The sequence below is a fragment of the Leucoraja erinacea genome, unplaced genomic scaffold (assembly GCF_028641065.1).
Source record: "Leucoraja erinacea ecotype New England unplaced genomic scaffold, Leri_hhj_1 Leri_121S, whole genome shotgun sequence".
Classification (NCBI taxonomy): Eukaryota; Metazoa; Chordata; class Chondrichthyes; order Rajiformes; family Rajidae; genus Leucoraja; species Leucoraja erinaceus.
The window spans coordinates 255,001-272,995 of NW_026575473.1; the positions used below are offsets into that span (position 1 = coordinate 255,001).

Below are 17,995 nucleotides of genomic sequence, written 5' to 3' on the forward strand. Positions count from 1 at the left end.
TCGTCCGCTCTCACCTTAAACATCCGTTCTCTAGTTTGTGATATTTGTAGAGCAGCGGGTAGAGTTGCTGCCTCACAGCGCTAGAGACCCGGGTTCGATCCTGACCATGGGTGCTGTCTGTACGGAGTTTGCACGTTCTCCCCGCGACTCACGTGGGTTTTTTTTCAAGATCTTCACTTTCCTCCCACACTCCAAAGACGTACAGGTTAATTGGCTCGGTGTAAATGTAACTTGTCCCTAGTGTGTGTAGGATTGTGTTAGTGTGCGGGGATCGCTGGTCGAAGTGTCTGTTTCCGAGCTGTATCTCTAAACTAAACTATCTAGCCTCTCCTTATAACTGGTGGCTTCCTGTCCCAGCTACATCCTGGTGAAGCTTTTCTCAACCCGTGGCTTCATCACCAGAAAAGATCTTTCTACTTATTTCTCAAATGGATTTCTCAGTAGTTGTTTTCCATTGGCCTTGTGGTTCATTTACTGGAATGGTGAGCAGAGAGCTGAAGCTTGTAGGGTTGAGTCATACAGAGGGACTGGAAACCTATAGCCCTGTCCCACTGTACGTGTTCATTCACGATCTCTCCCGAGTCAAACTCGTGGTAAGCACGGAGAATGTACGTAGCGGGTACGTCGGAGCTCGGGGACGTCTCTTAGCGCTAACGGCAGGGACTCGGGAAGACTCGCTAACGGCAGGTAAGCACGGGAAGAATCGTGAAGATTTTTCAACATGTTGAAAAATGTCCACGAGAGCCCAGTGGCCATTACCGTAAATCTCCGAGTTTGAATCAGGGCAAACTCGGGAGAGCTCTTGGAATGAACGTACAGTGGGACAGGGGTCTATAAAACTCAATTAATAAATGTACGGGGAGGGGGGGAAAGAGAATGAAGAGAAGTGTAAGATTCCCACAAAGCCAGTTGGTTAATCATTGTCCATCAAGATAAGTAATCTGTAATTATTACTCATCTCCACATCATAAACTCACACTTCGTATTTTGATCAGGGTCGGGTCAGGCAATGGTGTTTTAATTTTAGTTTAGTTTAGAGATACGAGGCGGAAACAGGCCCTTCGACCCACCGGGTCCACACCGACCAGCGATCCCCGTACACAAGCACCATCCCACACACACGAGGGGCAATATACAAGTTATAGACGCCAGTTAGCCAGCAAACCTGTACGCCTGTGTAGGAAACCGGAGCTCCCGGCGAAAACCCACACGGTCACAGGGAGAAACTCCATACAGATACAACCCGTGGTCAGGGTCAAACCAGGGGCCCTGGCGCTGTGAAGCTGCAACTGTACTGCTGCGTCACCATGCATTCCCCTAACTTTACATATTGTACTTGAGTTGGGTTGGAGTGCAACAGCAGCAAGCCAAGGCTGCCTGCCTCCGTCACCATTCCCTTTTCTCTCTTCTACCTTCTGGGAAAAGATCCAGAACCTTGCAAGCCAAGATGTCCAGGCTCCAGATAGCTTCTTCCCCTTGAACCAAAACGCCACCACATTATTCCGTTATTGGACGTGTATTTTTCGCACCACATCAGGTTACTGCAGATTTTCCACCATTCTGCTATTTTGGACAGTTTATAGATACAATGTGGAACCTGGCCCTTTGGCCCACTGAGTCTACGCCAGTCAGTGATCATCCCGTATACTAACACTATCCTACACACACTAGGCACAATTTACAATTTAACCCATCCATGTACCTGTCTAACATGTTTCTTAAACATTGGGATAGTCCCTGCCTCACCAACCTCCTCTGGCAGCTTGTTCCATACACCCACCACCCCTTGTGTGAAAAAGTTACCCCTCAGATTCCTATTAAATATTTTCCCCTTCAACTTGAACCCATGTCCTCTGGTCCTCGATTCCCCTACTCTGGACAAGAGATTCTGTGCATCTACCTGATCTATTCCTCTCATGATTTTATACACATCTATAAACATAGAAACATAGAAAATAGGTGCAGGAGTAGGCCATTCGGCCCTTCGAGCCTGCACCGCCATTTGATATGATCATGGCTGATCATCCAACTCAGTATCCTGTACCTGCCTTCTCTCCATACCCCCTGATCCCTTTAGCCACAAGGGCCACATCTAACTCCCTCTTAAATATAGCCAATGCACTGTGTGGCCTCAACTACCTTCTGTGGCAGAGAATTCCAGAGATTTCACCACTCTCTGTGTGAAAAATGTTTTTCTCATCAAATGATTTCCTATAAGATCGCCCCTCATCCTCCTGCGCTCCATGGAATAGAGACCCAGCCGACTCAACCTCTCCCTATAGCTCACACCCTCTAGTCCAGGCTACATCCATGTAAATATTCTCTGTACCCATTCCAGCTTGGTCTGATTGGATAGCAAGCAGGACAAAGCTGATCATGGCTCCTTGGATCACGTGACAATATTAAAGCTAAACCTGATCCTCCGTCAGTCATCCCCCTTAATCCTGGAGGCCTTCTCCTTCTTGCACTGAGTTGTGCTTGTAACATTGATGTGAACCAGACGATGAGTATCTGGCTGTGTAGGAAGGAACTGCTGGTCTAAACCGAAGATAGGCACCAAAAGCTGCAGTATCTGACCACCTATCCTTGATATTCAGATTCAAATTCAGATCAGATTAAATCTCTTGAATGGTTCCTGCGATGTTGTTATTCTTCAACAGCCAGGCAGTGGTAGAGTTGCTGCCTCACCGCACCAGAGACCCGGGTTACATTCTGACGGCGGGCGCTGTCTGTACGGAGTTTGCACGTTCTCGCCGTGACCTGCGTGGGTTTTCTCCGGGTGCTCCAAAGACGTACAGGTTTGCAGGCTAATTGGCTTCGGTACAGATTGTAAATGATCGCTAGCGTGTAGGATAGTGCTGGTGTGTGCGGGATGATCACTGGTCGATGGGCCGAAGGGCCTGTTTCCGCACTGTATCTCTAAACTAAACTAGACTGAGCCACGGTGGTTGAATGTAGATCATAGGACAGTCCCGTTCAGGAATGGGTCCATTGGATCAATGTCTGTGTCGAACATAATGCCATGAAGAGGGGGGACGTACAGACTAGTAAAAGGCTTGGATAGAGTGGATGTGGAGAGGATGTTTTCACTATTGGGAGAGTCTAGGATTAGAGGTCACAGCCTCATTCAAAGGGCCTGTCCCACTTGGTGATTTTTTTTGGCGACTGCCGGCATCATTGACTGACGTATCGGGTCACCGAAAAATTCTTGGCGTGATGCGTGAGCGTGATGTGGCGTGACATGTGATGCGTGATGTGGCGTGATGTGGCGTGATGTGGCGTGACACGGCGTGATGTGGCGTGATGTGGCGTGATGTGGCGTGACACGGCGTGATGTGGCGTGATGTGGCGTGATGTGGCGTGACACGGCGTGATGTGGCATGATGTGGCGTGACACGGTGTGATGTGGCGTGACACAGTGTGATGTGGCGTGATGTGGCGTGACACGGCGTGATGTGGCGTGATGTGGCGTGACACGGCGTGATGTGGCGTGATGTGGCGTGACACGGTGTGATGTGGCGGCGTGATGTGGCGTGATATGGCGTGATGTGGCGTGATGTGGCGTGACACGGTGTGATGTGGCGTGACACAGTGTGATGTGGCGTGATGTGGCGTGACACGGTGTGATGTGGCGTGATGTGGCGTGATGTGGCGTGATGTGGCGTGATGTGGCGTGATGTGGCGTGACACGGCGTGATGTGGCGTGATGTGGCGTGACACGGTGTGATGATGTGGCGTGACACAGTGTGATGTGGCGTGATGTGGCGTGACACGGCGTGATGTGGCGTGATGTGGCGTGACACGGCGTGATGTGGCGTGATGTGGCGTGACACGGTGTGATGTGGCGTGACACAGTGTGATGTGGCGTGATGTGGCGTGACGCGGCGTGATGTGGCGTGATGTGGCGTGACACGGCGTGATGTGGCGTGATGTGGCGTGACACGGTGTGATGTGGCGTGACACAGTGTGATGTGGCGTGATGTGGCGTGACACGGTGTGATGTGGCGTGATGTGGCGTGACACGGTGTGATGTGGCGTGATGTGGCGTGACACGGTGTGATGTGGCGTGATGTGGCGTGATGTGGCGTGATGCGGCGTGACACGGCGTGATGTGGCGTGATGCGGTGTGATGACGTGTGACACGCGGCGTTTTTTCAAGCGTCGCAACTTTATTTTCTGTCGTCGCTGGATGTTGAAACATTCAAAATCTTTTGGCGACACTGATATGACCACGGCAGTCGCCGAAAATGTCGCCAAGTGGGACAGGCCCTTAAGGAAGGAGATGCGGAGGAATTTCTTTAGTCAGAAGGTGAGGAATCTGTGGAATTCTTTGCCACAGAATGTTGTGGAGGCCAAGTCAGTGGGTATTTTTAAGGCGGAGATGGATAGATTGTTGATTAGTGCGGGTGTCAGGGGTTATGGGGAGAAGGCAGGAGAATGGGGTTAGGAGGGAGAGATAGATCAGCCATGATTGAATGGTGTAGTAGATGATGGGCCGAATGGCCTAATTCTGCTCCTATAACTCGTGATTCTATGGTTAAATTAATCTCTGCCTGTATAATCCGTATCTGACCACCACCCCTGGCGGCACATCCCAGGCACCCACCTAGACAGTGTAAACAAAACTATCCCCGCACATCATCTTTAAACTTGGCCATTCTCATGTTAAAGCTAGACAATAGACAATAGGTGCAGGAGTAGGCCATTCGGCCCTTCGAGCCAGCACCGCCATTCACTGTGATCATGGCTGATCATCCCCAATCAGTACCCCGTTCCTGCCTTCTCCCCATATCCCTGACTCCGCTATCTTTAAGAGCCCTATCCAGCTCTCTCTTGAATGCATCCAGAGAACCGGCCTCCACCGCCCTCTGAGGCAGAGAATTCCACAGACTCACCACTCTCTGTGAGAAAAAGTGTTTCCTCGTCTCCGTTCTAAATGGCTTACCCCTTATTCTTAAACTGTGGCCCCTGGTTCTGGACTCCCCCAACATACGGGAACAAGTTTCCTGCCTCTAGCGTGTCCAAACCCTTAACAATCTTATATGTTTCAATAAGATTCCCTCTCATCCTTCTAAACTCCAGAGTATACAAGCCCAGCCGCTCCATTCTCTCAGCATATGACAGTCCCGCCATCCCGGGAATTAACCTTGTAAACCTACGCTGCACTCCCTCAATAGCAAGAATGTCCTTCCTCACATTAGTTTTTGACACTACCCTGGCCTCTCAGTGTCTATGCTGTCGATGCTTATTTCTATCAAGCTGCTCCTCAACCCCACAATACTGCAGAGAAAATAATCGAAGTGTGTCCAATTTCTCCCTGTAGCTCATACCCTCTCATCCAGGGTCTCGACCGGAAAAGTCACCTATTCCTTCTTTACAGAGATGCTGCCTGTCCCACTGAGTTAGCCATAGAGTGATACAGTGCGGAAACAGGGCCTTTAGCCCAACTCGCCCACAACGGCCAACAATGTCCCAGCTACACTAGTCCCACCTGCCTGCGCTTGGCCCATATCCCTCCAAACCCGTCCTATCCATGTACCTGTCTAACTGTTTCTTGTTCAAGAAGAAACTGCAGATGATGGAAAATCGAAGGTAGACAAAAATGCAGGAGAAACTCAGCGGGTGCGGCAGCATCTATGGAGCGAAGGAAATAGGCAACGTTTCGGGCCGAATCTAGGAAGGAAATAGGCAACGTTTCGGCCCAAAACGCTTCTTCAGTCTGTTTCTTGAACGTTGGGATAGTCCCAACCTCCTCTGACAGCTTGTTCCATACACCCACCACCCTCTGTGTGGAAATAGTTACCCCTAGGATTCCTATTAAATCTTTTCCCCTTCACCTTGAACCATGTCCTCTGGTCCGCGATTCCCCGACTCTGGGTAAAAGACTGTGCATCTACCCGATCTATCCCTCTCATGATTTTGTACACCTCTATAAGATCACCTCTCATCCTCCTACAGTCTATGGAGTAGAGACACAGCCTACTCAACCTCTCCCTGTAGCTCACACCCTCTAGTCCTGGCAACATCCTCGTAGATCTTTTCTGAACCCTTTCCAGTTTGACAATATCTTTCCTATAACATGGTGCCCAGAGCTGAACACAGTATTCTAGATGTGGTCTCACCAACGTCTTATACAACTGCAACATGACCTCCCAACTTCTACACTCAATACTCTGACTGATGAAGGCCAAAGTGCCAAAAGCCTCTTGACCCAATATTCCAGCGTTTTGTGTCGGTTTAAATCAGCATCCGTTGCGTTCAGTTTAGCTGGTGCGTTTAAGGAGGAGGGGAGGGGGATGTGGGTGCAGTAACTGTTCTTTTTATTTCTCTTTAGCCGCGGAGAGGTGGAATGCGAAGGGGTGTCTGTCATCTTTCTGTATGCAAGTGAACGCAGAAGTTACAGTCTGACAGCTCAAAGCCTCACCATTTCCTGCCTTGAGTCCGGATACAACTCACTCCACAATTGGGCACATTTTCGTTCCGTTTGCACAAAACTCACCAAGGACAACGACCCTTGACCTTCCCGGTCAACAGAAAGTTGACCAAGTCTAAATTAAGAAGGAACTGCAGGCCCGTCTTTCAAACCGAAGCTGGAGTAACTCAGCGGGACAGGCAGCATCTTTGTTACTACAGCCTTTTGTGTCTATCTATATTGAGACATAGTCTGGTATACCAGAGGGCTGGCCGGTTACAGAAGGTGCCAGCACTGCAAACACTCACTAAAGGGGGAAGAAGATGAGACTTTATTGCCTTCCATCACAGTGAGGAATGTGGAGAATCCACTGGGGTGGATGTTTATGTTATGTAGTTGTGTGTCTTGTTGCTTTTTCTTGAATGGCTGTATGGTAATATTCGAATACCTTAATTAGACAATAGACAATGGACAATATTTGTTCGGCACGGACTTGTAGGGCCGAGATGGCCTGTTTCCGTGCTGTAATTGTTATATAGTTATATGGTTATAAGGAGGCCATTCGGCCCTTCGAGCCAGCACCGCCATTCAATGTCATCATGGCTGATCATTTGGTACACGTGACAATAAAAGACCTTTGAAACCTTAAGGGCCGGTCCCACCATCATGCGACCTGCATGCGGCAAGCGCGACCGAACCGGAAGCGGGGGCCGTGCGGAGGTCGAGTGAGTGACGTGAAGTTCGAGCGAAGTGCGCGGGAAGTTCGCGCATGATGTACGGTGTCAAGGCGCTGCTCACGCCCGTCGAGGCGGTGCGTACGGCCTCAATGCGGCTGCGGGCCGGCAGGCCGTTGTCGCAAGGAATTTTTGAACACGGTCAGTTTTTCGGAGCCCCGCGCGATGTCGGGACCAGCTCCACACAACTCCATACGGCTCCGGCGATCGAAGTGGGACCGGCCCCGCGAGGCCATACAGCAGTCGTACAACATGTAAAGAACCAAGACACACACCAACACAATTTACACAAACATCCTTCATAGTGAATCTCCTCCTCACTGTGATGGAAGGCAAAGTCATTCTCTCTCCCCTGCTCTCCATTCTTCTCCCGATGTTAAAGCCCCCGGCAGGCGATTGCAAGTCCCGCGGCCGTTAAAGCCGCGCCGGGCGATGCAAGGCCCTGCTCCGGGTCACCCACAACCCCGCAACTCGGTCGGGGGAAGCTGCCGTTGCGGGAGCTCCGTAAAGGTCTGACCAGAATGGAAAAGAGTTGATAAAATGGGTAGTTGGAATGGAACTCATTGCCACAGGCGGCTGTGGAGGCCAAGTCAGTCATAGATAGACAAATTCCTGATTAGTACAGGTGTCAAGGGTCATGGGGAGAAGGCAGGAGAATGGGATTAGAAGGCAGAGATCAGCCATGATTGAATGGCGGAGTGCTCGATGGGCCGAATGGCCTAATTCTACCCCTATAATTTGTGAAGTTGCGAACTGTGAAAATCTAGAATCTGCAGTAACGGGAGTAAATGGTTTGAGATTTCTGAAAGACCTGCCTATGGTGCCCTATAACCCAGAGTTTACAACCGTCTCACCAGTATATACGCTCTCAGCGACACTTCACACTCATTCATGTTACAGCCAGGTGTAAAGAAACACACACACACACACACACACACAGTCACGCACACGCACACACACACACGCGCGCACACACACACACACGCGCGCACACACGCACACGTGCACGCACACGCACACACACACACACGCACGCACGCACGCGCACACACACGCACACATGCGCATACACACACACACACGCGCACAGACACACACACGCACACGCGCGCACACACACGCACACACGCAATGAAATTCTTGCTTGCAGCAGCACAACACGTCTTGAAACACGATACTCATAGATAATTTAATAAAGCAAAAGAAAAAAGGAAGTTCAATTAATTTAAAAAAAAAGAACATGAGTGCAAAAACAAAACAGAAACCAGAAATCCCTGATACAACTTTGACAATAGGCAATAGACAACAGGTGCAGGAGTAGGCCATTCGGCCCTTCGAGCCATGCAAGGTGATCATGTCTGAGGTAGGGCCCCCGACCAACACGTTGTCTGTCCATTCCCTTCACAGATGCTGCCTGACCCGCTGAGTTCCTCCAACACTTTGTGCTTTGCTGCAGATTCCAGCATCTTGCCTCTCCTCTCCAATCAATACATATCCACGTGTGGCAAGGAGTCTGGAGGAGAAGGTCCCGACCCCCACCCCGAAACGTCACCCGTAACTTTTTCTCCAGAACCTCTTTGTCAGGAGTCACCAGAGGTGAGGAGCAAGAAACTGCAGGTGCTTGTTTAAACCGAAGATGCAACACAACAAAATGCTGGAGTAACTCAGCGGGACAGGCAGCATCTCTGGAGAGAAGGAGAGGGTGACGTCTTGGGGTCTGAACATAGAAACATGGAAAATAGGTGCAGGAGTAGGCCATTCGGCCCTTCGAGCCTGCACCGTCATTCAATGTGATCATGGCTGATCATCCAACTCAGTATCCCGTACCTGCCTTCTCTCAACACCCCCTGATCCCTTTAGCCACAAGGGCCACATCTAACTCCCTAAGAAGGGTCTCGACCTGAAACGTCTCCTATTCCGTCTCTCCAGAGATGCTGCCTGTCCTGCTGTTGCTCCAGCACTGTGCCTTTATGAGCATTTAGTATCTCAGTATTAACTTTATTGTCATTTCACTGAGTACTTACATACACAGAAGAAACAAAAAATTCTTTCTCTTCAGTTTTTGTCAGTGCAATGAATAAAAACAGAATAAATACATACAACTTTAAATTGAACAAATGAGCAGTTATCTCCAATACATGCCCATTGTGGCTTCGTACCCTGAAGAAAGTCTTTTAGAAAATGCTAAGGTTAACAATGGGACGTCCCAAACGAAATCTAACGACAAAATGGACTGATGAGCCCTACCTTTTTGACGAGGTAACCCTCTCTGATCACCTTGGCTTCCACCTCCATGCTGGGTGTTGTAAGGTCGAGGCTGGGTTGGGGAATGGCCCGGGAGTCAGCGCTGGCTGACAGTGTCGTTCCGAACCCCTGCCGTCACGTTGTGTCGTCACGCCCAGGAAAGAGACCTTCTTCCACATTGCAAAGCGGCTGAGCTTGCGTGAGTAGCGGTGCCCTCTTTGTCAGCAGCCGGGTGAGAAGAGGAAGGAAACGCTGCCTGGGTCTTCACAGCTGCTGGCCTGGAGATAGGTCATGCACCTGCAGGCTGCTCACTGCAAATCTGCCCCAAACTAAACCAGCCTTGTGCTTTTAGTACACACCCGAGTCAGTCCTTGTGCTTTGCATCTGATTCCCAAACGTCTTGTGTGTGTAGATCACCACAGTCAATGCAGGTTTGAACTGGGTACCCGCTGAAGTGAGTGAATCAATGGTCAGTGACCTCACAAAAGATAGACACAAAATCTTAGCTTAGGCCACAGTGCAAGAATAAGGGGTAAGCCATTTAGAACGGAGACGAGGAAACACTTTTTCACACAGAGAGTTGTGAGTCTGTGGAATTCTCTGCCTCACAGAGGGCGGTGGAGGCCGGTTCTCTGGATGCTTTCAAGAGAGAGCTAGATAGGGCTCTGAAAGATAGCGGAGTCAGGGGATATGGGGAGAAGGCAGGAACGGGGTACTGATTGGGGATGATCAGCCGTGATCACATTGAATGGCGGTGCTGGCTCGAAGGGCCGAATGGCCTCCTCCTGCACCTGTTGTGTAAAATATATATATATATTGTAGAAGAGGTTCAGCAATATCAGCCTGCATTCGATAGCATTCGCCGAAAAGGCGAGGTCGGACAAAGTTTGACTTCTCCAAATGAACATTGACTTCTCCAATTTCAGGTAGTCCCTGCTTTCTCCCTCTTTCCCCTCCCCTTCCCAGCTCTCCCACAGCCCACTGTCTCCGCCTCTTCCTTTCTTCTTCCTGTCCCCCCCCCCCCCCCATTAATCTGAGGAAGAGTCTCGACATGGAACGTCACCTATTCCTTCGCTCCATAGATGCTGCCTCACCCGCTGAGTTTCTCCAGCATTTTTGTCTACCGTGGACAAAGTTTGATTGTTTTCTCTGGAGCATCAGAGGTTGATGGGAGTCCTGGTGGAAGTGTATAAAACATATGAGGCATGGATGGAATAGGCAGCCATCTTCTTCTTGAGTGTGGCGTGCACAGCCTACAGTTGTAAGGCCACTTGGTCTGTTTGATCTTGTGTTTGTGCACGCCAGGTTGATTGCATTCATCGAAACAGCGTGGACCACATGAAGGTTGCAATCTCCCGCCCCAATTAGTGCAGTCACAACCTTTTTCCCAGATATGTCAAAGGCTAGAGGACATCGCTTTAAGGTGAAAGGGGCAAATTTTCAAGCAGTTGAGTGAGGCAAGTTTTTTTACACAGTGGGTGCGTGGAACGCACACGTTGCCAGGGGTCCTGGTGGAGGCAGATACGATAATGGTGTTTAAAGGGCTTTTACATGGATACACAGAGTGGGGGGATATGGACCACCCACAGGCAGAGGAGAGTAGTTTAACTTGGCCTCATGTTCAACACTGACTTTGCGTCAGTTAGTTTTGAGCTATTGTTGATGTCTTCTTGCTAACATGGTCCATATGAAGAATTCTATCAGGTTGGTCCGGGAACATCTCTGCTCAATACTCCAAAAATATTCCAGAGAGTTGGAGACAATAGACAATAGGTGCAGGAGGAGGCCATTCGGCCCTTCGAGCCAGCACCGCCATTCACTGTGATCATGGCTGATCATCCCCAACTAGTACCCCGTTCCTGCCTTCTCCCCATATCCCCTGACTCCGCTATCTTTAAGTGTGATGTAGCAAAATCCATCACACAGACCAGAGGACATGGGTTTAAGGTGAAGGGGAATAGATTTGATAGGAATCTGAGGGGTAACCTTTTCACTCAAAGAGTGCCGTGTGTGAAACGAGCTGCCAGAGGAGGTAGTTGAGGCTGGGACTATCCCATCGTCTAAGAAACATGTACATGGATAGTACACAAAAAATCTGGAGAAACGCAGCGGGTGCAGCAGCATCTATGGAGCGAAGGAAAAAGGCAACGTTGACCATGTACATGGATAGGACAGGTTTGGAGGGATATGGGCCAAACGTGGGTGGGCAGGTGGGACTAGTGTAGCTGGGACATGGCAAGTTGGGCTGAAAGTTTCCACTCTACGATATGGAGATATGGAAGGGTACAAAGAGCAGGTAAGAAGTGAAAAGGACAGATCAGAGCAGACAAGGCTCAAGGAAATGTAGAATGGTTTTTTGTTGGCTGGGTGAGATATGGACCAAGCGCAGGCAGGTGAGACTAGTGGAGCTGGTACATTGTTGGCCGTTGTGGGCAAGTTGGGCCGAAGGGCCTGTTTCTACACTGTATCACTCTATGACTCGACTTTCCACCATCGACTCCATCTACACTCCACACCACCTCGGGAAAGCAGTCAATATGATCAAGGACTTCTCCCACCCCTGCCATTACTTCCTTTCCTCTCCTCTCCTCTCAGGCAGAATATATAACAGCTTGAGAGTGCTCACACATAGATTTAGGGACAGCTTCTTCCACCGATATTAGCAGCACATTTAATTCCCCAGCCGCTGCTATTTGAGAGATATGGCTTGGTTGATACAAATCCATGTATAGATGCTCCTGAACACATCATCAGTGATGTAACCTGGGGTCGTTGGGTGTTTTGGATCTTTCAACATCAGACACCCCCACCCAGGCGACCCAGCCGTGGTTGATCAGACCACGACTTGTGTTCAGGTGGCATTCCCTCCTCCCCATGGAATTCCTCTCCTGATCCACACATTAAATTAGATTAGATTAGATTCCTTTATTTGTCATTCAAACCTTTAGGTCTGAACGAAATGCCGTTGCCTACAGCCATACATATAATAATAAATAACAAAACACACAATAAACACAAATTAACATCCACCACAGTGAGGTCACCAGGCACCTCCTCACTGTGATGGAGGCAAACGTCTCTGTCTCTTCCCTCCTTCTTCTCCCTCTGTGCAGAGGCGATCCAGTCCCCTGATGTTGTTACCCCACCGGGCGATGGCAAGTCAGTCCCGCGGCTCAACCGAGCTCCGCGAGCGGGCCGGTTCAAGCTCCGCGGCCCGGGGTGGTCGAAGCTGCCGCCCTCCAGTCCAGCGGACGCAGCTGTTGCCGCGGGAGCTCCGTAAAAACAGGTCGCCACCCTGTGACCTGCGAGCTCCCGACGATGTCGTCCACTGGCCCGCGGCCGAGCCCCGGATTCAGGTCGCGGCCGCTGGAACGCCGCCTCAGCCACCGAAATGCTGAATAGCCATCTCGAGGCCTTCTCCCCGGCCTCTGTACGGTTCTTGATGGCCCTTCTCAATATCAATATCAGGTTTATTCGTCACATTGCACATAGTGCAAGTGAAATGAATTTGTCAGCAGCTTTACAATGATAAAGAACACACACAAAAACACAATAAACATTTAACATAAACATCCACCACAACATTCATCAATGTGGTGGAAGGCACAATGTTTGGCCAGTCCTCCTCCATTCCCCCCCGTGGTCAGGACCTCAACCCTCCGCAGCCGTGGCTGTGGGCGTCCAGATGTGTAGACAAGGTAAAGTCCGGGTAAGTCCAGAATCAGTGCCTCCCCACCGGAGACCGCGGCTTCAAGTTGGTGTAGGCCGCAGGCTGGCGGTGGAAGATTTAAAGTCCCCGCCGTGCCGCAGCCAGAAGCACCGCAGACCACAGGGCCGGCGGTCGGAGCTCCCCTCCAGGGGTCCCCGTCGAGGGACCCCACACCGGATGGTAAGTCCCCGCTGCGCCCATGGTAGAAGTAGGCTGCGGGCCGGCGGTCGGAGCTCTTCTCCTCCCGGGTCCCCAACGAGGCTGCAGACTCCGCGCCCCCCACACCCACACACCACAACCTCCACACCCCACACACCCCCACCCCCCACACACCACACCACCACACCCACCACCACAACCCACACCCCACACCCCCACCACACCACACCCCACACACCCCCACACACACACCCCCACACACCACACCCCCACACCACACCACACCCACACACACACCCACACCCCACCCCACACACAACCCCAAACACCACATCCACACACACCCACACGCAACACAAACACCACACCCCACCCCCCCACACACCACACCACCCACACCCAAAACACCCACCACACCAACACCCCAACCCACACCCCCACACACCACCCCACAAACACACACCACACACACACACACCCCAACACACACACCCACACACCACACCCCCACACCACCCACACCCCACACACAACACCACACACACACAAACCCCCACACACACCACACCCACAACCACTCACACCCAACACAAAACCCACACACCACACACACCTCACCACACCACACCCCCCACACACACCACAACCCAACACACACACCACAACCCACACACACCCCCCCTCAACACAACACACACACACACACCCCCACACACCACACCCCCACACACACCACACCCAAACACACCACACCCACAAACACCCCCACACCACCACAACCCCCACACACACCACACCCCCCACCCACCACACCCAAACCACACCCACACACACCGACACCCAAACACACCCACACACCCCCACACCACACCCCCACACCACCCCCACAAAACCACACCCCCACAAAACCACACCACACACACACCAAACCCCCACACACCCCACACCCCCACACACAACATCCCCACAACACACCACACCCCCCCAACACACAACCCAACACACCCCCACACCACCCCCCACACACCACAACCACCACCCACACCACACCCACACACACCCACACACACCACACCCCACACACCACAACCACACCCCCCACACAACACCACACCCCCACACACCCACACCCCACCCCCCCCCACCACCCTCCACCCCCACACACCCCCCACACCCCACACCCCCCACCACCCCCCCACACCCCCAGACAACCACACACACTACCCCCACACCCCCAACCACACCCCCACACCCCCACACCCCCACACACCCACACACCCACACAACCCCACACACCCCACACACCACGACCCCACACACACCCCCCCCACACACCACACCCCACACCCCACCCACCACACACACCCCCCACACACCCCCACACACCACACCCCCACACACACCCACCACACCCCCACCCCCCACACAACACCCAACACCCCCCACACACACCACACCCACCACACCCACCCACACACCCCCCCAAACCCCCCCCACCACACCCCCCACACACCCACAACACACCCCCCCACCACACCCACACCACACCAACCCCCCACACAACCCCCACACCCCCCACCCCCCACACCCCCACACCACCCCCACAACACACCACACCCCACACCCCCACACACGACAACCCCCACACACACACACCCCCACACACACACACACACACACACACACACACACCCCACACACCCCACACAAACAACAACCCAACACCCCACCCACCCACACACCCACACACAACCAACCACACCACACCACCACACCCCCACAACAACCCACCAACCACACACCACCACACCCCCCACAACACACCCCACACACCCACCCCCACACACCCCACACCTCCCACACACCACACCCCCACCCCCCCCCACACACACCCCCACACACACCAACGCCACACACACCACACCCCCACACACACACACCCCCACCAACACCCCCCAACAAAACCACACCCCCAACCACCACACACCACCACACCACACCCCCACAACACACACCCCCACACACACCCCACACACACAACCCCACAACACCACACCCCCACACAACACACCCCCACACACCCACAACCCACACACACACAACAAACCCCAACACACCACACCACCACACACACACCCCCCCCACACACAACCCCACAACCCCACACCCCCCACACACCACCACACACACACACCACCCCCACACACACCACACCCACCACACACACCACACCCCCCACACAAGCCCACCCCCACCACACACCACACCCCCACACACCACACCCCCACACAATCACACCCCCCACAACACCACACCCCCCCAACCCCACACCCCCCCACAACCACCCACCAACCCACACACCCACACCCCCAACACACCACCCCCACCAACTCACCACCCCACACACCACACCCCACCACACCCCACCACCCACACCCCCACACACACACCCACACACACCACACCCCACACACCAACCCCACACCACCACCACCCCCACACACCACACCACCACACCACACAACCACACCACCACCACACCCCACACACCCACACACACCACACCCCCACCACACCACACCCCACCACAACCACCACACCCCCCACACACACCACACCCCACACACCACACCCCACAAACCACCCCAACCCCCAAACACCACACCCCCACCACCACACCCCCACACACACACACACCCACAAACCACACCCACACACAAACCACACCACCACACACACTCACACCCACCACACACCCCCAACACACCCCACCACACACCAACACCCACAACACCACACCCACACACACCACACCCCCACACACACACACCCCCCAACACCCAACACCACACCCACACACCACACCCACACCCCACACACCACCCACCACACCCCTCACACACACACACCCCCACACCACCACACCCAAAAAAACCACACCCCACACACCACACACCCCCACCCACCCCACACCCCACACACACCACACCCCCCACACACACCCCACCCCCACACACCACACCCACACAACAACACACCCCAACACACACCCACCCCCACACCACCACACCCCCCACACACCACACCCCCACAAACCCCCACAATCCCACAAACCACCACCCCCCCAACACCACACACCACACCCACAAACACCACACACCACACCCCCACAACACCACCACACCCCCACACACCACAACACCAAACACACCCACCCACAAACACACAACCCCACACACACCACACCCCCACACCCCCCCACACACCACACACCCACAAATGATTTTTTTTTTTTTTTTTCAAAAAAAACCCACATGATCCAAACCCACAAAAACAAAAACCCCACACCCCAACACAGACCCAACCCCACACAAACCACACCCCCCCACACCCCACACACACCACACCCCACACACACCACACCCCCACACACACAACCACCCCCAACACCACACAACACCCCCACACACCACACACCCTCCAACACCACACCAACACACACCCCCACACTACCCCCACCCAAATCCCCACAACCGCAACACACCCCCACCACCCCCAAACACCACAAACCCCCAACACCCCCCCAAACCCCACAACAACACCCCAACACCCCCACACCACCACACACCCCCACCAACCACAACCCCCCACCACACACCCCCACACCCACCCCCCACCCACACACCCCCACACACCCACACTCACACACACCCCCCCCCCCCCACACCCCCCCACACCCCCCACACACCCCACACCCACACCCACAACACACACCCCCAACCACCACACACCACACCCCCCACACCCCCCCAACCACCCCACACACAACACACCCCCACACCCCCCACCATCCACACACACCCCCACACACCCCCACACTACCACACACCCCCACACACCCACACACACTCCACACACACTCCAACACAACCCCCAAACCCCCACACCCCCACAAACACAATCACCCCCCAACACACAAACCCACAAACCCCATCACCCCACACAACCAACACGCCCCACCACCACCAACACACCCCCACATCACACCAACACCCCCACACACCACACCCACACCCCAAAACACCCCCACACACACCACACCCCCCAACAACACCCCCACACACCACCCCCCACACACCCCCCCCCCCCACCACCCACCCCCAACACACCACACCCCCCACACACCACACCCCCCACCACCCCACACCCCACACACCCCACCACCCCCACACACCACCCCCCCCACCCACCCCCCACCACCACCACACACCACCACACCCACACCACCCCCACAACACAACCCCCCCCACACACAACCCCCACAACCCACACACCCCCCACACACACCACCACCCAACACCCACACCCCACACATCCCCCACCCCTCAACACACCACACCCCCACACCCCCCACACCCCCACACACACCCACCCCCCACACACCACACCCCCAGCACCCCACACACCCCACCACACACCCCACCCCCACACACCACACCCCACACCCAACAACACCCACACACCCACACCCACACCCCCACACCCACCCACACACACCCCCACACCCACACCACAGCCCACAACCACCACACCCCCCACACCCCCACACACCCCCAAACCCCCCCACACACCCACACACCCACACACCCCCACACACACCACACCCCAACACCACACCCCCACACACCACACCCCCCCACACCCCACACCCCCACACACCAAACCACCCCCACACCC

At 53.8% G+C, this 17,995-nt stretch overlaps 1 protein-coding gene across 3 annotated transcripts in view; it reads right to left on the reverse strand.

The window, feature by feature from the left end:
• Positions 1-9,814, reverse strand: part of plek (pleckstrin) — a 198,585-nt gene extending 188,771 nt beyond the window's left edge. For all 3 annotated transcript variants that reach the window (XR_008726511.1, XR_008726512.1, XM_055665390.1), the window contains exon 1: positions 9,394-9,814. Coding sequence is in view for 1 of the 3 variants with exons in the window: in XM_055665390.1 (XP_055521365.1) it covers positions 9,394-9,441 (48 nt within the window). In the remaining 2 variants the exon portion in view is untranslated. The remainder of the gene's footprint in view (positions 1-9,393) is intronic.
• Between the last annotated feature and the right edge of the window lie 8,181 nt (positions 9,815-17,995).